General features: G+C 24.7%; 4 protein-coding genes across 9 annotated transcripts in view; 2 read left to right on the forward strand and 2 right to left on the reverse strand.

The window, feature by feature from the left end:
• LOC118444068 (uncharacterized) lies at window positions 1-1,355 on the reverse strand. Its single transcript, XM_035871925.2, has 5 exons — window positions 1,319-1,355; window positions 1,099-1,243; window positions 896-1,025; window positions 470-816; window positions 1-394 (listed from the first exon to the last, which is right to left on the reverse strand). Exons 1-5 carry the CDS (start codon window positions 1,335-1,337, stop codon window positions 163-165), a joined length of 873 nt encoding a protein of 290 aa, XP_035727818.1. The 5' UTR covers window positions 1,338-1,355; the 3' UTR covers window positions 1-162.
• A 1,594-nt stretch (window positions 1,356-2,949) lies between these two features.
• Window positions 2,950-4,635, reverse strand: LOC118444075 (lymphotoxin beta receptor inhibitor). 3 transcript variants are annotated; one of them, XM_085654845.1, is made up of 6 exons: window positions 4,506-4,635; window positions 4,133-4,275; window positions 3,851-3,907; window positions 3,532-3,680; window positions 3,313-3,461; window positions 2,950-3,230 (listed from the first exon to the last, which is right to left on the reverse strand). In XM_085654845.1, the coding sequence occupies exons 2-6, from the start codon at window positions 4,244-4,246 to the stop codon at window positions 3,052-3,054; spliced, it is 648 nt and encodes a 215-aa protein (XP_085510971.1). In that variant the 5' UTR covers window positions 4,247-4,275; window positions 4,506-4,635; the 3' UTR covers window positions 2,950-3,051. The 3 variants fall into 3 exon arrangements, with proteins under 3 accessions (XP_085510971.1, XP_035727830.1, XP_035727843.1); XM_035871937.2 differs by having other exon boundaries at window positions 4,429-4,586; XM_035871950.2 differs by lacking the exon at window positions 4,506-4,635 and having other exon boundaries at window positions 3,851-3,928; window positions 4,133-4,257.
• Window positions 4,618-7,802, forward strand: LOC118444050 (SH3 domain-binding protein 5). 3 transcript variants are annotated; one of them, XM_035871903.2, is made up of 8 exons: window positions 4,618-4,747; window positions 4,819-4,875; window positions 5,304-5,366; window positions 5,455-5,592; window positions 5,672-5,833; window positions 5,912-6,209; window positions 6,293-6,456; window positions 6,569-7,802. In XM_035871903.2, exons 2-8 carry the CDS (start codon window positions 4,825-4,827, stop codon window positions 7,523-7,525), a joined length of 1,833 nt encoding a protein of 610 aa, XP_035727796.1. In that variant the 5' UTR covers window positions 4,618-4,747; window positions 4,819-4,824; the 3' UTR covers window positions 7,526-7,802. The 3 variants fall into 3 exon arrangements, with proteins under 3 accessions (XP_035727796.1, XP_035727789.1, XP_035727804.1); XM_035871911.2 differs by having other exon boundaries at window positions 4,632-4,875; window positions 6,569-7,240; window positions 7,303-7,468; XM_035871896.2 differs by having other exon boundaries at window positions 4,631-4,875; window positions 6,569-7,801.
• A 607-nt stretch (window positions 7,803-8,409) lies between these two features.
• Window positions 8,410-15,206, forward strand: part of LOC118444028 (uncharacterized) — a 7,548-nt gene continuing 751 nt past the window's right edge. The window contains exons 1-14 of one of the 2 annotated variants that reach the window (XM_035871834.2): window positions 8,410-8,556; window positions 9,027-9,097; window positions 9,221-9,359; window positions 9,434-9,611; window positions 9,720-9,842; window positions 9,929-10,210; window positions 10,307-13,510; window positions 13,597-13,714; window positions 13,823-14,021; window positions 14,166-14,349; window positions 14,471-14,632; window positions 14,719-14,886; window positions 14,972-15,064; window positions 15,187-15,206. The exon at window positions 15,187-15,206 is cut by the window's right edge and continues 751 nt beyond it. In XM_035871834.2, coding sequence (XP_035727727.2) covers window positions 8,512-8,556; window positions 9,027-9,097; window positions 9,221-9,359; window positions 9,434-9,611; window positions 9,720-9,842; window positions 9,929-10,210; window positions 10,307-13,510; window positions 13,597-13,714; window positions 13,823-14,021; window positions 14,166-14,349; window positions 14,471-14,632; window positions 14,719-14,886; window positions 14,972-15,064; window positions 15,187-15,206 — 4,986 coding nt within the window. In that variant the 5' untranslated portion in view covers window positions 8,410-8,511. Of the gene's footprint in view, window positions 8,557-9,026; window positions 9,098-9,220; window positions 9,360-9,433; window positions 9,612-9,719; window positions 9,843-9,909; window positions 10,211-10,306; window positions 13,511-13,596; window positions 13,715-13,822; window positions 14,022-14,165; window positions 14,350-14,470; window positions 14,633-14,718; window positions 14,887-14,971; window positions 15,065-15,186 lie in introns of those variants that run through there. The other variant, XM_035871845.2, reaches the window with a different exon arrangement.

Raw genomic sequence — 15,206 nt, forward strand, 5'->3', positions numbered from 1 at the left:
TTATTAGTATATGAAAAGATTTAAATTGATATCAGTATTCAATGTATTAAGTATTAAACGATTTATTTTTACTTATATATTCCATACATTTTTTAGACATCCTTTATAAACCATATATTTAATGTCATATGTATTATTTTTTTTTACATTTGTTATATATACTTAATTGAATACAAAAGAAGTGGAAGACGACTTAGTCTGATTAAATTCTTTTGATAATGTTGGCATAAGATATAAACTTTCATTATCCTCAACGTTTGGTACTCTAAAAAATAGATCACGCATCAGTGTTCCGTCGCTAGTAAGTTCTTCCAAATCATTCTTACTCTTAGTTTTTATATCTTGAGAATGTTTTAGATTCAGTTCTATATTAGTGGCATTAAAATTATATTTTCTAAAAATCATTTATGTAAATTATTAATCAAGCTTTTCATAGAAAAATTATATTTCATTAAATAATATTTATTACCTGATATCACATTTTCTATACAAATGATTGAGATCATCTGTCGTTTGAGAGGCTTTATCGATCATTTTATTTTTAAGAAGATTTTGAGCAAGATCTTTGGAATGCAATAATTTCTCTAATCTAAGAGATTCTTTTAATCTTTGAATTTTTCCTATGAGATTACTTTTCTCTATCTCCTTTTGACTAAGAATCTCATGAATAATAACTTTTTCACATAAAAGATCCCTTACATTTTCTACCAGATTCATAAATTGTTTTTCTTGTGCTAACAATTGACATGTTAACAATTCAAGTGCTTGTATAATTTGAATCCTTAAACTTGTTCTTTTTGTCTTAGCTTCGGATAGCTAAAAACATAAAGAAAAGTTAAATAAAAAGATAAAAATCAAGGAAAATATTAATTATATAAAAAAGTATTAATTTTACTTCATATTCTAATTGCTTTTTTTCACATTTATGACGATTAAGAAATATTTCATATTCTTCTAGCAAAGCTTTTTTTTCAGATTCGCTCACGGCTAAATTAGATTTAATTTCATGCATCTCACGAGTGCATCTGTATGTAAATATATGTTAACATAATATTGAATATGAAATATATAATGAAAAAAAAGCTAACTATAACTTACTTTGCCAAATGTTTGATTAATAATGATATACGCTTTCTATCAGCAGGGCATAGATCTTGTATGTGAGAAAAATTATAAGTGCCCTCTTTATTATCATTATTACATTTTGAGCACGTTGTCTTTATCTCTTTTATTTCTTCACTTTCTGTTAACGTAATATACAAATATAATAATATATATTATATATATATATATAACATTTTTTGTATATGTGATTTACCTTCTTCACCACATCTCATATTGCAAAAATTTTGCCGAATCTGCAAAACACGTTGATGGAATTTGGTGAGCCTATGTGCATGGATTTGTTCTCATTTTTTCTTCTATACTTCACAAGTTAATAACTTAAATCAATAACTCAATGAAAAAAAAGATTCGATGAATGAATGAATGATGATGATGATGATGATGATGATGATGATGATGATGATGATAATAATAATAATAATAATAATAATAATAATAATAATAATAATAATAATAATAATAATAATAACAACAATAATAATAATAATAATAATTTGCAAAAAAAACGTAATTATCAGATAAGAATAAACACATTTATAACATCACAATATATGCACCTTTTAGACCATTTTACGTACGTAGTCAAGAGATTATTTTCATCGTTTGTTGTATCACACATCGTCAAAGCTTAATTCTCAAATCAGTGTTTTTATTATTGTTTTGTAATATTTAAAAAAAAATATCTTACTTTTCACAATACGAAATATTTGTCTTATATACGACACGTACAGAAAAAAAAAAGAAAAAAAAACAAAAAGTAAATTTGTATTTGTAATGTTATGCAATTGTTTAATATTTGCTTTAATATAGTAGGAACTACTTTTATATTATTTTCACGACTGATACTTTATATATATATATATATATTAAGAATATATGAAATAATATTCATTACCATTTATAATAAAATTAATTATATATCTTTACAATGAATACAACTATAAAATACAATTTTTTTTTGTTTACTATTATTTACTATTGTTAATGACAAAATGAGATTAATTCTAAGATACAATTATTATCTCATTGTATAAAAAATTAATACTCTAAATGTTCAAGTAACTAATATCAAAAGTATTGTATTTACTGTATATTTGATAATAATCTTTTTATATATATCACAGTTATATGTACAGACCAATGTTTATAGTAACATGTATATATTTATTATGAATATAAATTTTATTTTCCTATATTAAGTATTATTATACCACATATACAGAGTGATGAAAAAAGTTACCAGCAGACTATATTGTGATTGTATTACTTGCTAAATAAACAAAGTCTTTTAAAGTGAATATTAGCAGCCTGTAAAATTTGTTAGTAACTTTAGTTATACTCTGCACAATACATATATATATATATATATATATATATATATATATATATATATATATATATATATATATACATGATGTAATTTATGCACACTTTTCGTTGTTTTAATTTAATTAACATTATTTTTTTCAATACATAACACAACTGAATCAAAGGAAATATTTTTAACACGTTTTAAAAAATCAATTTATCTTGATATTCACGATTAATTATCGCTTTACATGATATACATTTTTTTTCACACTCCATATACACAATACAATATTTTTAATTATTATTAATATATCAAAATAGATTTGTGTGTACAACTTATTGTATACCCAATATTTTTTATCTTTTTTCATTTGTAGAATTTAAGATATATATGTAATCTCAAGTATACAACAAGCTATAGAAAAAAACATATCGTATAAACAACAAAATATAGACTATGAAAGTATGTTTATATGAAATGCAAAAGCATTCAATTAAGTCTGAACAAATAAAACTGGTGAAACAATGATGTAAAATTTATTATTTTTATATAAAATAATAATTTTAATGTGTGACTTGTTTTCTTTGTAATTCCATAATATGAAGTTATTTTAATTACTGTCGACCAGTAGCAGCAGCATTTTGCTGAGCTTGTATGAATTCTGGATAATCTATGTATCCATCCTTATTCATATCATCTACGGCAAGAATTGGATCAATTAAGTTAACCAATTCATCGTCCTGGAATAATTTATCTCCGGCATTTTGTGTTCCTGGATCCTGTTTACTTTGTTCTATATATATATAAATATTAAATTCGTTAACAAAATAATTTAATTTATGTAGAAATATAATTCTATATTTTTATATACTTACCATGCCAATGAATAAGAGATTTTATTAATTCACATCCATCCAATTTGTTGTTGTTATCTGAATCGTGCATTTTAAAATAATGAAATTGCAATTCTTGTTCTGTCATTTTATTTGTATCGATTGGAACTTCCATATGTTCTGCGATATGACTAAAAAAATATCACTTTAATTGTAAATATCACTTTAAATTAATATCAATTAAAAATTATTATTACTTACGCCTTTTCTTGAGCTATATTGGCAGCATTAAGTATTTGTTGAGGTTGATGATTGTGATTGTGTATTTGTTGTTGCTGTATAGGAGCTTGAACAGGTATCTGTTGTTGTACAGGTGCTTGATGAACTGGCACATGTTGTATTGGAACTTGCTGATATGTTATATTGATAGAATAATTGAATTAAATGAAAGATCAAATTAAATAAAATTTACAAATTAAAAATACATGGAAAAACTAATTGATTTTTTTATAATAAAATTCATGAAAAACATCTATATTCGTTATATATTTTAACATTATATTAAATTATCGATTTTTACTTGTTGTTGTGAACCCTGTTGTATTTGTTGTGGTACTTGGTGCATTTGTTGAGTAGGCTAAAAGAAAAGAAATAGATTCTATTAAAAGTAAAAAATATTCTTAAAAATATAATTTATAAAATAACTTTTTTTTTTTCTTTTTCCAATGACAAATATATATATATATAAAAAAAGTTCTGACAGACGAAATGCCAAAAAAAAAAGAAAAAAAAAGAAAGACTAACAATGAATCATCATCCTTTGTATACCATATGTTTCTTCATAATAATGAAATAAATGTACCTGCTGAACTTGATAATGTTGAGGAGGTACACCTGGTGCAACCCTTTGACCTTGTCCAAATGTATTATCTACTCCAAAAAATCCAATAATAAATAACCATAGAGTCCAATACATTTTGAAACACTTTGCTTTGTAAATAATCACTGTAACAAACCGGTAAATAAAGGATCACGTATATTAATAAAAATATATATATATATTTATATAGAAATAATTGATTTCTTTAATTGTGAAACTTTTTAATGATTAGTATAATGAAAAAAAAAAAAAAAGAAAAAAAAAAGAAAAAAAAATACCTTAATTATATATCAAAAGAGAAACAAGAGATTTTGATCGAGTATATGTTATTTTCTTTCTCAACAGAATTAACTACCGTTCAGGTTAAGTTATAAAAACAACCATACAGATCTGACGTGGACGTATTTCATGATAACGCTAGTATTTGTTAAGGTTGGTACTGATGATAACTATTGGATATCCTGTCTTAAGTTATTATGCGTAGATGTCGTTCGAAATGTGAATGATACCGATTTCTAAAATTACGTTGAATGTTGAAAATATATTTCAATATTAAATTAATAATGTTAAAAGTATACTGAGAGCTTTATAATATGCGTATGTATTAATGAATATAATGAATAAAACAATGTGATTTTAAGCTGACATTAATTAAATGTTGCAAAAAGCGAACTATGGACGTCGTCGCGGAGGACGCCGAAGGATCTTTAGATCCTCGTATACAGGTGACTCATTGATCACAATCGTTTGTAACATTATTACATTATTTATTGAAACTTTTGATTATTAATTTATATATTCTACGATTTTATTTCTTTAATGTCCAAGCCAATATACATTTGATGTATACAAAAAAGAAAGGTTATGTACTTTTGACATTTAAGTAACGCCCGTACTACTTTATTGCCTGGTACAATGGCCTAGTTATCAATATTTTTGTTTTGTCTTGTTTCCTTCCCCCCCTCCCTCTACCCTCCCGTTCATCACATATAATTATTAAGAAAATTGAATCGATTCTTAATCTCAATTAATTCTAATTCAATATTATTTTCTATCATTACGTAATTTTGTATATATATATATAAATGACAAAAATTGTTTCCCTATATAATAACATTTAAGATTGACGATATAATAAGTCTTCTGTTTTTAGATCGAGTTGGAGAATTTAAACAATGCAACAGATGATATTAATAAACTTGAGACTGAATTAGATGTGAGTTTTTAAATGGATAAGATATTTAGATCTTTGATTTGTTTTTTTTTTTTTTTTTTTTTTTAATCTATTATATTTTATAATATAGGAGGCACATACCGCGTTTAGACAATTGCTTAATGAATTAACGAGGCGATTAAAAGAGATAGCAGACAAATTAGGAATTACATGTATCGAAAAAGCAAGATGTTATTACGAAGCTTTGGAAGTAGCTCATTTAGCACAAGTCAGTGTTAAAATATAAATGTAGATTAATTTACGTTTATAAAAGAGAATTATTTTAATATTTATTTTATTTCGTTTAGGTGGAATGCCAGAAACAGGCACAATTATTTCAAAGAGCTAACGAGATACATGCGGCTGCTAAAGAAACCGTGGCTTTAGCCGAAATAAGGTTTACATCGCATCAGCACGAATGGAAGTTTGATCAAGCTTGGCAAGATATGTTAAATCATGCAACTATTAAAGTAAAATAGTTTTTATTGTTGGATCTCTTATATTTTAATATAGTATAATAAGGTTATATTAAATAAATAAATGTATAGGTTATGGATGCAGAAAATCAAAAAGCAGAATGCGGTAGAGAACATCATAGAAAAGCAATGATATTTCAAGACGCAGAAAAAAAGTTATTTCAGTTGGAAGAGAAATATCGTCGTTATATCATTAAGTCAAGGCCATACTTTGAGGTGAAAGCTCAATGTGATCAAATGTTAACAACGCAAAAGGAAAGAGTAGAATATTTGCAGAAAGCAATAAAAGATGCAAAGAATAATTATGCTTCGAGTCTTCGTATTTTAGAAGATATTAGTAATCAAATACACCAACAAAGAAAGGATAATGGTATCATTGATACAAAAAAGCTGCCTATGTTCATAATATTATATGTTGATGGCAAACATATATTTTATTACTCCTTTTTGTAGATATTCTTGCTAATGGGCCTAGAGAACCAGGTGTAGGTGCAGAATTGATTACTTCAGGAGATAATATAAAATACAAAATGGACTTTAAGAAAGTAAATAATAAAAATATAATCTCTAATGTAGATAATGAATATCGCAAAAATATTCAACACCAACAAGATAATGTTAGTATAGGAAGTCTTCTCTCTTCTTTTTTCTTTTTTCCTTTTTCAATAAAATTTTATCGAACTGTAGTTTGAGATTTATATTTTTTATATATAATTCTTTTAATTTCAGAATGATTTTAAGATTATATCGTGTGCGGGGCATTTAGGTCGAAGGTCGGTAGATGGTAGCGAAGCTACATCCAATCAATGGGAACTAGAGTTACAAGCTAGTATGGAAAAATTAAATTCTGCCCCATTTAATAATAAAGATTCTGAGAATGATGGCAGAAAGATAAGAGAGATCTTTAAAAAAGAAATATGTGATACGCATTTAAGAGATAAGAACGATACGATTCATTTTATAGATAACTTACAATGTAATGCTTCGAAAAGTGAAGAATCTACTGAACATACATCGAATTTATTGAAAAAACTATCTACAGATGTAGAAACAAATAAAACATCCATTGATGTACCATCGGTATCAAGTTCTATAAGTTTGCAATCGTTATGTCATAATTTTATTAATTCAGTTCAGACAAGATCAAAATATATCAATGATATTACTAAATCTTTATATAAGGAATCTATTACTAAAAGAGATTATTTTGTTGAACCAGTAAAAAGTTCAGAAAAAGTAGTTAATTTAAATGCATCTACGTACCTACCAAATAGAATCTCAGAAATTGATTTAAGAAATTCAAAATCTCAAAGTGACACCAAAACCAATGTAGAAGATATTAAACATAATTATAGTATGCCAAAATTAAATGATTTTACAGAATCTAATGTTCATGATAAGGTAACGACAAATGTTACGAATCTTAGTAATTTAAAAAGTTTATCAACATCTATTTGTTATAGTGCCAATTCTTCTCCGATTAAATCAGTAAATTTATTTTCATCGAAAAATAAACGATCGTCAAACAACGAGTTACATAGAATTCAAAGTAAAACTACATTTGAAAGGAAAAAATCATCTAGCATAAAAGAACTGCCACTACTGTCATTAGTCAGTATTCCAACAATATCATTTACAACGCGCAAAGAAAAAAGTAGTAGCATGAACGATTTAAATTCTAAGTAACAAGAGAAAGTGTAAGTTAATGATTCTAACTCGATCTCCATATTTAATTAGAAATATGTATGATAATAATAATAATAATAATAATAAATAAATAAAAAAAAAAAAAAAAAAAAAAAAAAAGAAAAAGAAAAAAAATACATATATATTAACAAAACTAAGTTCGCTAACAATTGTTTGCACAGGAAAAAAAATAGAAGATATAAGGTATTTCCAGTGATGTATTAAAGTTGTGATGAACTTTAGAAAAAATTTACATAGAAAAAAAAATATGATTATAACATAATTATAATATTATAAACATAAATAAGAGTCTCTGATTTATTTAGTTTCCTATAAAACATGTAATTTTACATTTGAAGATAAATCTATTAATTGATAAAGATATATATATATATATATGTATGTATGTATATATATATATATATCTTTATCAATTATATATATATGCTCAAAATGAAGAGAATGTTACGAATAATTCAGGAACAGGGTTTAATATGTGAGGTGCTTATTAAGTATATAAAAAATTAATATTTTACACAATTAGTTTTAATTATAAGAGTTCTTTGTATTTATTTGTATGGATATATATACATTATGAATCTAAAATTTCACATTTTGTAGATATTGCCAAATTTTATTAAACAATTTGATATTTTTTAATTTGTTTTTTATTTGTGTTAAATTTAAAATGTTGTTTATTTCATGTATGACTTATATTTTACTTACACAATATTTTTTATCTTTTCTTTTTTTTTTTTTTTTTTTTTTAAATGAAAGCAGTTTTTAATTGTGCAAAAATTTAAAATTCACGCATTATCGAATCGACATCGATATATTGTTTGCAAATAATCGATCTATCGATAATGTTGAAATATTTAATTCTAGTAAGCATATGAGAGTGCCGATACGCCGCATAAACGTGCTTTTTGTTTTGTATAGTCTGATGAGAATTAATTATTTTAATTTGACTTGTCATTTTGAATATAATGGATAACACAATCGACAGCTTAAAGGAGAACATAAATTCTACTGTAAGTATTAAATATGTTATGTTTATTTCAATATCATTTAGTTCAAAGGTGACAAAGGATTTAGTCAAGGTTATACCGTCTATGATATATTGTTATTGTCTAAAATTTAACAACATTATGATATTATTATTTAATATTTTACTTGTTTATTTTCTTATTACTGTCTCTATATATGTATATTTTTTATATATAATTTACAAAATTTTTGAAGTATGATACAGAATAAAATTATTTATTATTATCAAATAAAAGTACGTATAAATATACGCATACAAATATTATTTATAAATGATTATTTATATAAATATTTATATATGTGATTTATGAATTATATATATATATATATTTATATATTTATATAATTCATTACATATGAATATGTATGAATAAAAATTTATTTGAATTAATTCTTATCCTTAAATTATAAGATTATTTTTTTTTTTTGAATATATCAAATACTTTGATTACAGGATAATAATGATAAATTGGATAGATTGAAGAAGTCTTATTTGATGCTAAAACAAAAAGTTTGTAGATCACAGTAAGTTGTCTTGTTCAATGAAAATTAAACATTATATCACTTATATTTATAATTTATTTTTGTATATATATATTTTTTTTTTATTATCATTATATATAACCAAATGTAATATATATTTTTCAGTGAATTAATTAAACTATACAATGATAAATTGAAAGAATGTGAACGCTTGAAAATAGATTTAGATTTAGCACAAAAGGAAACCAAAAAAATGACGACTAATTATAATGGAACATTGGCAAAAGTTATTAAACTGGAACTTGTAAGTAATTTATTTTAGAAGATGTATTAATATATATATATATAATAATTGAATATTATATATTATTTTATTAGCAAAATACAGAATATAAGAAAAAAATCCAATCTTTGTCGAATACTATAGTAACTCATGAAACTAAAATTGCTGGGGATCAACAGCATTTGCAACAGTTAACATGTAAATTGAAGGAATTAGAAGATAAATATATGGATGAAAGACTTCAAATAGATATGGAAAAAACTTTATTACAAGGTATTAGATAAGTAAAAGTATAATAATATATATATATATATATCTAATTGGAATAGTATATTTTTTTTTGCATAAGATCTTTTTATATGTTTTAAATTATATTCTCAGATAAAGTCAAAGAATTGGAACGTCAAATGAAGATTTCTAATAAAACTAATAATTCAATAAAGAGAGAGAAAATTAATAAGAAACAACAAGGAATAGAAAAAGGCACATATTGTTGTTTGAAAAGTTAGTACTTCAGATATATTTATTGTCAATGCATATATAAATTGATTAAACACATTTAAGGATTTAGATCTTATTTATTTTTATAGATTCAATATCGAGGGTAGATGTCGCAGTGAATACAATCAATGAAAATGCCAATATAAAACTTAATACTCGAAATGAGAAGAGTACAATGACAGATATGACTTTTAGAGCGGATAAAGATCATCTTTATCCTTTGTTTTGTGATAAGTGTGAAAAATTATTATGTAATCCAGCTCAGAAAATTTGCAAAGCTATGAGTATAGATTCTGAAATTATTCCAAAACTTTTATCGCCTACAAGATCACATTCTACAGTTTCTGTATCTGTAGTTTCTCCTGAAAAAGGTTTGTTATTTTTTATTTTTTTTATTTTTTATACTGTTTACTGGAACATATTTAAAACGAAGTACGCAATTTCTTTTTTGTTTTTTTTTTTTTCAGATGAAGACCTTCAGACAAACAATAAAAAAAGACGTAATGTTCAAAATCCATTGGAAGATATAAATATTCATAATAACAGTTCACATTTAAATTCAATACCTTTATCATCTGAATTATCCAAAATGTTATCTTTGTCTTCTGAAGATTCTTATACAGTAAGAGAGGAACAACCTTTGTCCAATTCAACAAATAATTTATCTTTTTCAAATAACATTAATGAATCAACTGATTTAGTCGAAACTTCATGTGCAATTAAAGAGAATAATAATATGAACAGATCGTCAAGTTCTGACAATTTAATGCATAATTTTGAAAAATTAAAAAAAAAGATGAAAAAATTAGAAAGAAAGGTAGAAAAGCAATCTCAACAAAGGAAGAAATTGGATAAAAATTGTTTCCAACATTCACCATACGTAAATTATTATTCTAATGAAATTTTAAGTCCAAACTTTTCATTAAATATGATTTCTACATTCTTGAATGGAATAAAAGATATCATGAAGAAAAATACAAATAAACGTAATAAACCTCAGAAGAGAAGATACGAACCTAAAACTTGTAAATTTAGTTCGAAAAAGATCAAACTTAAACGAGTACAACGAAATCTATCAATGCGTAATAATGCTTGGAATGTGGATTCAATAATATCTTGCACGGAACGAACTACGAAAATTGATAATTCTATGTCGAATAATTATTTGGATAATTTATCCAATTCTATAAACAAAGATATAATGTTAAATGATGATTCAAGGGATATAAATGTTGAAAAAATTAAATGCTGCAATAATGTAATCGAAGAAAATGTAAATGGTACCGTTTTGTTCTCTAGTTCGAAAATGGAACAATTAAGAATAATAAATAAAAAAGATGAGAAGAATTCTGTAACTATTACGTATCAAACACCAAACGATAATATATTGAATTCTATGAAAGAAACAAATTCAAGTAGTTTGAATAACGAAGATTGTTTTACTCCAACAGTAATCAATAAAAGAAAATCAATAAGTGATACTCCACTTATTGTAGAAGCATTTGACCTTAAAAGTAAAGATTCTTCTAAAAGTAAGATTACTATTTGTACTAATGATAAGGATACTATTATGATAATTAATGATCTAGTCCCTACTGCTATTACAGCTTCTACATCTAATGCAAGTATTTCTGTAAATAATTCTAATGTATCTGACACCGAGAAAGAAATAAATATTCCTCTTAGCAAGGAATTTGAAAATACTGAACACACGCATATGAAAGATATGTCACAGATAATCGATAATGTACCATCTTCTATAGAAACTTCAACTTCTATAAATGAGGACAAAACAAATGATAGCTTTATTACTATAGCTACTTCTATTAGCAGTATTATTGGCAATATTAGTAATACTTCTACTATTTCTACTACTTCTACCGCTTCTAATGGTACAAGTCCTGGTGTCGCTGGAAATACTATCATTATTAAAAATCGTAAACGTAAATTGCAGACATTTGAGAAAGAATTAAATCAATCTAATTTAATTAAAGACTCGTCAACTCCCGAGAAAAATGATAAAGATAATTGTAATATTGAAAATAATGGAACGTGTGTCATTGAAAATACAAAAAATAATACTACTGAAAAAGTAATGAATAATAGATCCGATGATCAGATAACTAATACATGTTTTATACCACAAAAAAAACAATGTATAGAACGTCTAATGAAAACAAACAATCGGGAAGTATCGGCATTATATAATGAAAATTTAGATGCAAATCAAGAAAATGACGAATTTGTTAAAACGATGGAAACGAATATATCAGATCTTACATCAACAGATGAAGAGACAATTGATTCTATGGAAATTCAAAGTAATGACATAAATGTTCAAACAAAGTGTAATTTAACAAAAAGAGAAAATCTGGAATCCAATCGTTTATTTCCTTCAAATGAAACTCATACTAGTTCAATGGATTTAAAACATTTACGATCTCATTCACTAGTTAATTTAGATATATTCAATTCAAATGAACCAAGAATTGTAAATATTAAGAATACTGATCAGAATAAATGTGTACCTATAATTGTGTCTAATAAAAATAATGAAATGAAAGAAAGTACAAGAGAAAGTCTTGGCGAATTGAAAACAACATGTAAAGATTGGACTAAGGATATGTCGGATGATTCATTTAATAGCAATGAGAAATCAGTGGATGAATTTGAGGAAAATATTGTATTTGATGCTAGTTTGAGTCATATATTGACTGATGTAAATAAAAATATAGAAGGTGAATGTTCTACTAATATTATAACACCAATAGATGACTCCAAAGAAATGCAAAACAAGGATATATTAACTGATTCTAATATTGACGTAACAATCGAAAGAAAGAATATCAAATCAGACGGCGATATTCATTTAGAATTATGTCATAAAATTATTACCGATGAAGAGGATAAAATTATAAAGGATGCAAGTTTACATTCTTCTGTATTTCCATTAATTAGTCCTCTAAAGGATGATAGTATTTCCAATGATATGTCTGAAAAATTCTCAAAGAAAGAAATTAACAAATCAATTCAAGATATAACAATATGTCCACAAATATATTCTGCAGAGAACTTCAATATCCTAATGCATTCTAAACATGTAGTTACACAAGAAACAGAACAAACGAACATTTTTAATATTAATAAACCAATAAAAATTAGAATTGACGAAAGTACAAGTAGCAAAGAAGAAACCAAGTTACGATCTAAATTCGTTAATACAAATATACAACAGATTAATACAAAATTTCAGGAAAAAGAAAAGATCTTAAATAATCCTATATATGAAGAAAATATTGAGAAACATTCTAGCGTGTCTGTAAATGTTCAAAAACAAAATAAATTAGAAATGGCAATGAATGAAGTAAAAGAAAATACATTGATCGATGGTATTAATGAAAATAAAGAGGTACATTTAGAAATATCTAAAGGTCGAACAAACACAATAATACCTAATGACGACTTAGAGATTCAATCACATAATATGATAATTAATGATTTAGAAGAATCTTCTTCCGTGAATAACAGAGTGAATAACAAAAATATTAATAATGATTTGATTAATCCTATTACATTATTACAAAATCATTTGAAAAAAAATCAAAATGCTAGAAAATCGAAGCACTCCAAAAAAATATTGAAGACAATAGAACAATTATGCGTAAAAACAGGTATTTTGTTATACGATATTTTGCTGATATATTTTAATTATCTTTGAAATATTTTTATACTTTAACATATTATTTATATATTTCAGATAATTTTGTTAATAAACAATTATACAGAGTCATGAACGATACTGATTGGTCTATGTCCATACATAGAGATGTTATTAATAAATTGTCTTCCGTATGTAGCGTTCGTATTATTGCCAAGTACGTACAAATAATATTATATAGAAATTCTTTATTACCTTATTAAATGGAATTAATTAAATGGTATTAAAATTATGATTATATTATTTTTATATTGTTTGATTACAGGGGCATAGTAGACTTTATGTTTGAAAGAAAAGAAAATAATTTAGATAAAAGTTATACACCACCGGCACCATTGATGACAATGACTCAACAAAAAATTGTAACATTATTAGTTGATCTTGAAGTAAGATTGCCCACAGTGATAAAATGGGTACAAGCAGGAATCGAATATAAAATCTTCAGATTGAATAATGCACCAATGGTATGCAATTGTGAATATTAATTATGTTGGTTTTCTTTTTCTTCTTCTTCTTCTTCTTCTTCTTCCTTTTTTTTTTCGCCAACTTCTTTTACCAAGTTTTATAGAATCGTTTATATCATAAAAGAATTTTGTTAAATCATTTAGTTACATCAGATACAAAATCTTATAAGATTATACATCGTTCTAACACGGATACAAAAGGATCGAGAAAAGGCTAGAATGTTATGCTGCGATGCTTTATATTGTTTAGGATTACACGCAATTCCAGTTATTTACACAGTATTGACATGTTGGCCAGAAATATTTCCACAGTTTACAGAAAATATTGGTTGGTATATATAAATATATATATATATATATATATATGTATATATATATATATATATATATGTATATATATATATTTTGGCATAATAAAAATAATATAATGATAAATTGTTAAATTTCAGATATATTACCAAAATATATGGCACATTTTATCATGTCAGTGCAGGCCAATAATTTTCCTCAGTTATATGCTTTGAAAAATTTATTATCAACTTATTATAAATATAAAGCAGGAAGTTTCTTAACTAAAAGTCTAGTTGAAGAATCATTGATATCTTTAGAAGGTAAGGTATTAAATCTTTTCCTTGTGTTATAGAAATATTAAAAAATATTAATAATAAAAAATATATAAATAATACATTCTCATTAGCGAGAAGTGATTCCATTGTGGACGTTGTTGGTTTAAAAACAGCTATTATATTGCTTGCAAAAAAGGAAGGTATATCGTGGAGCTATACCAATATTATTCAAAACCGTTTGTTGCCAAATATAATTAATAAAAAATATCTGTCGATTTACGAGCCATTTAGTTTACTCGGTGAGCTTATTAATATATATATATATATAAAATAATTCATAAGATCATATTGACAATGTTTTATAATAAACATTTATTTCTATAGGCTATCTTATGCGTACGTTCCCAGTTGAAGATAATGATGGAATTGTTAAAAATATCATTGAACAACTCTCAGATTTAATTGATTCAGGAGAAGGTAATATAAAACATATTTCAGAAAAAGACAATGATATTTTAATCACAACATTTGTCCTGAAATTATAAATATTACACAAATTCTGTTATTTATTTATTTATTTTTTTTTTCTTTTAAATTAGGTTCCCACGATCAACAGGAA

This window comes from Vespa mandarinia, chromosome 2 (genome assembly GCF_050613455.1).
Source record: "Vespa mandarinia isolate Hongniang chromosome 2, ASM5061345v1, whole genome shotgun sequence".
In the NCBI taxonomy this organism is placed as follows: Eukaryota; Metazoa; Arthropoda; class Insecta; order Hymenoptera; family Vespidae; genus Vespa; species Vespa mandarinia.

Coding starts and splice junctions, on each gene's coding strand:
- LOC118444050 (XM_035871903.2), top strand. CDS start 4,825: ATGGACGTCGTCGCGGAGGACGCCGAAGGATCTTTAGATCCTCGTATA. Junction 4,876..5,303: donor CTTTAGATCCTCGTATACAG/GTGACTCATTGA, acceptor TTCTGTTTTTAG/ATCGAGTTGGAGAATTTAAA. Junction 6,210..6,292: donor CCAACAAAGAAAGGATAATG/GTATCATTGATA, acceptor TCCTTTTTGTAG/ATATTCTTGCTAATGGGCCT.
- LOC118444075 (XM_085654845.1), bottom strand. CDS start 4,246: ATGTATTGGACTCTATGGTTATTTATTATTGGATTTTTTGGAGTAGAT. Junction 3,908..4,132: donor AACATTATCAAGTTCAGCAG/GTACATTTATTT, acceptor CTTTTCTTTTAG/CCTACTCAACAAATGCACCA. Junction 3,462..3,531: donor AATATAGCTCAAGAAAAGGC/GTAAGTAATAAT, acceptor ATATTTTTTTAG/TCATATCGCAGAACATATGG.
- LOC118444068 (XM_035871925.2), bottom strand. Junction 817..895: donor AAAAGCAATTAGAATATGAA/GTAAAATTAATA, acceptor TTATGTTTTTAG/CTATCCGAAGCTAAGACAAA. Junction 395..469: donor TATAGAAAATGTGATATCAG/GTAATAAATATT, acceptor AATGATTTTTAG/AAAATATAATTTTAATGCCA.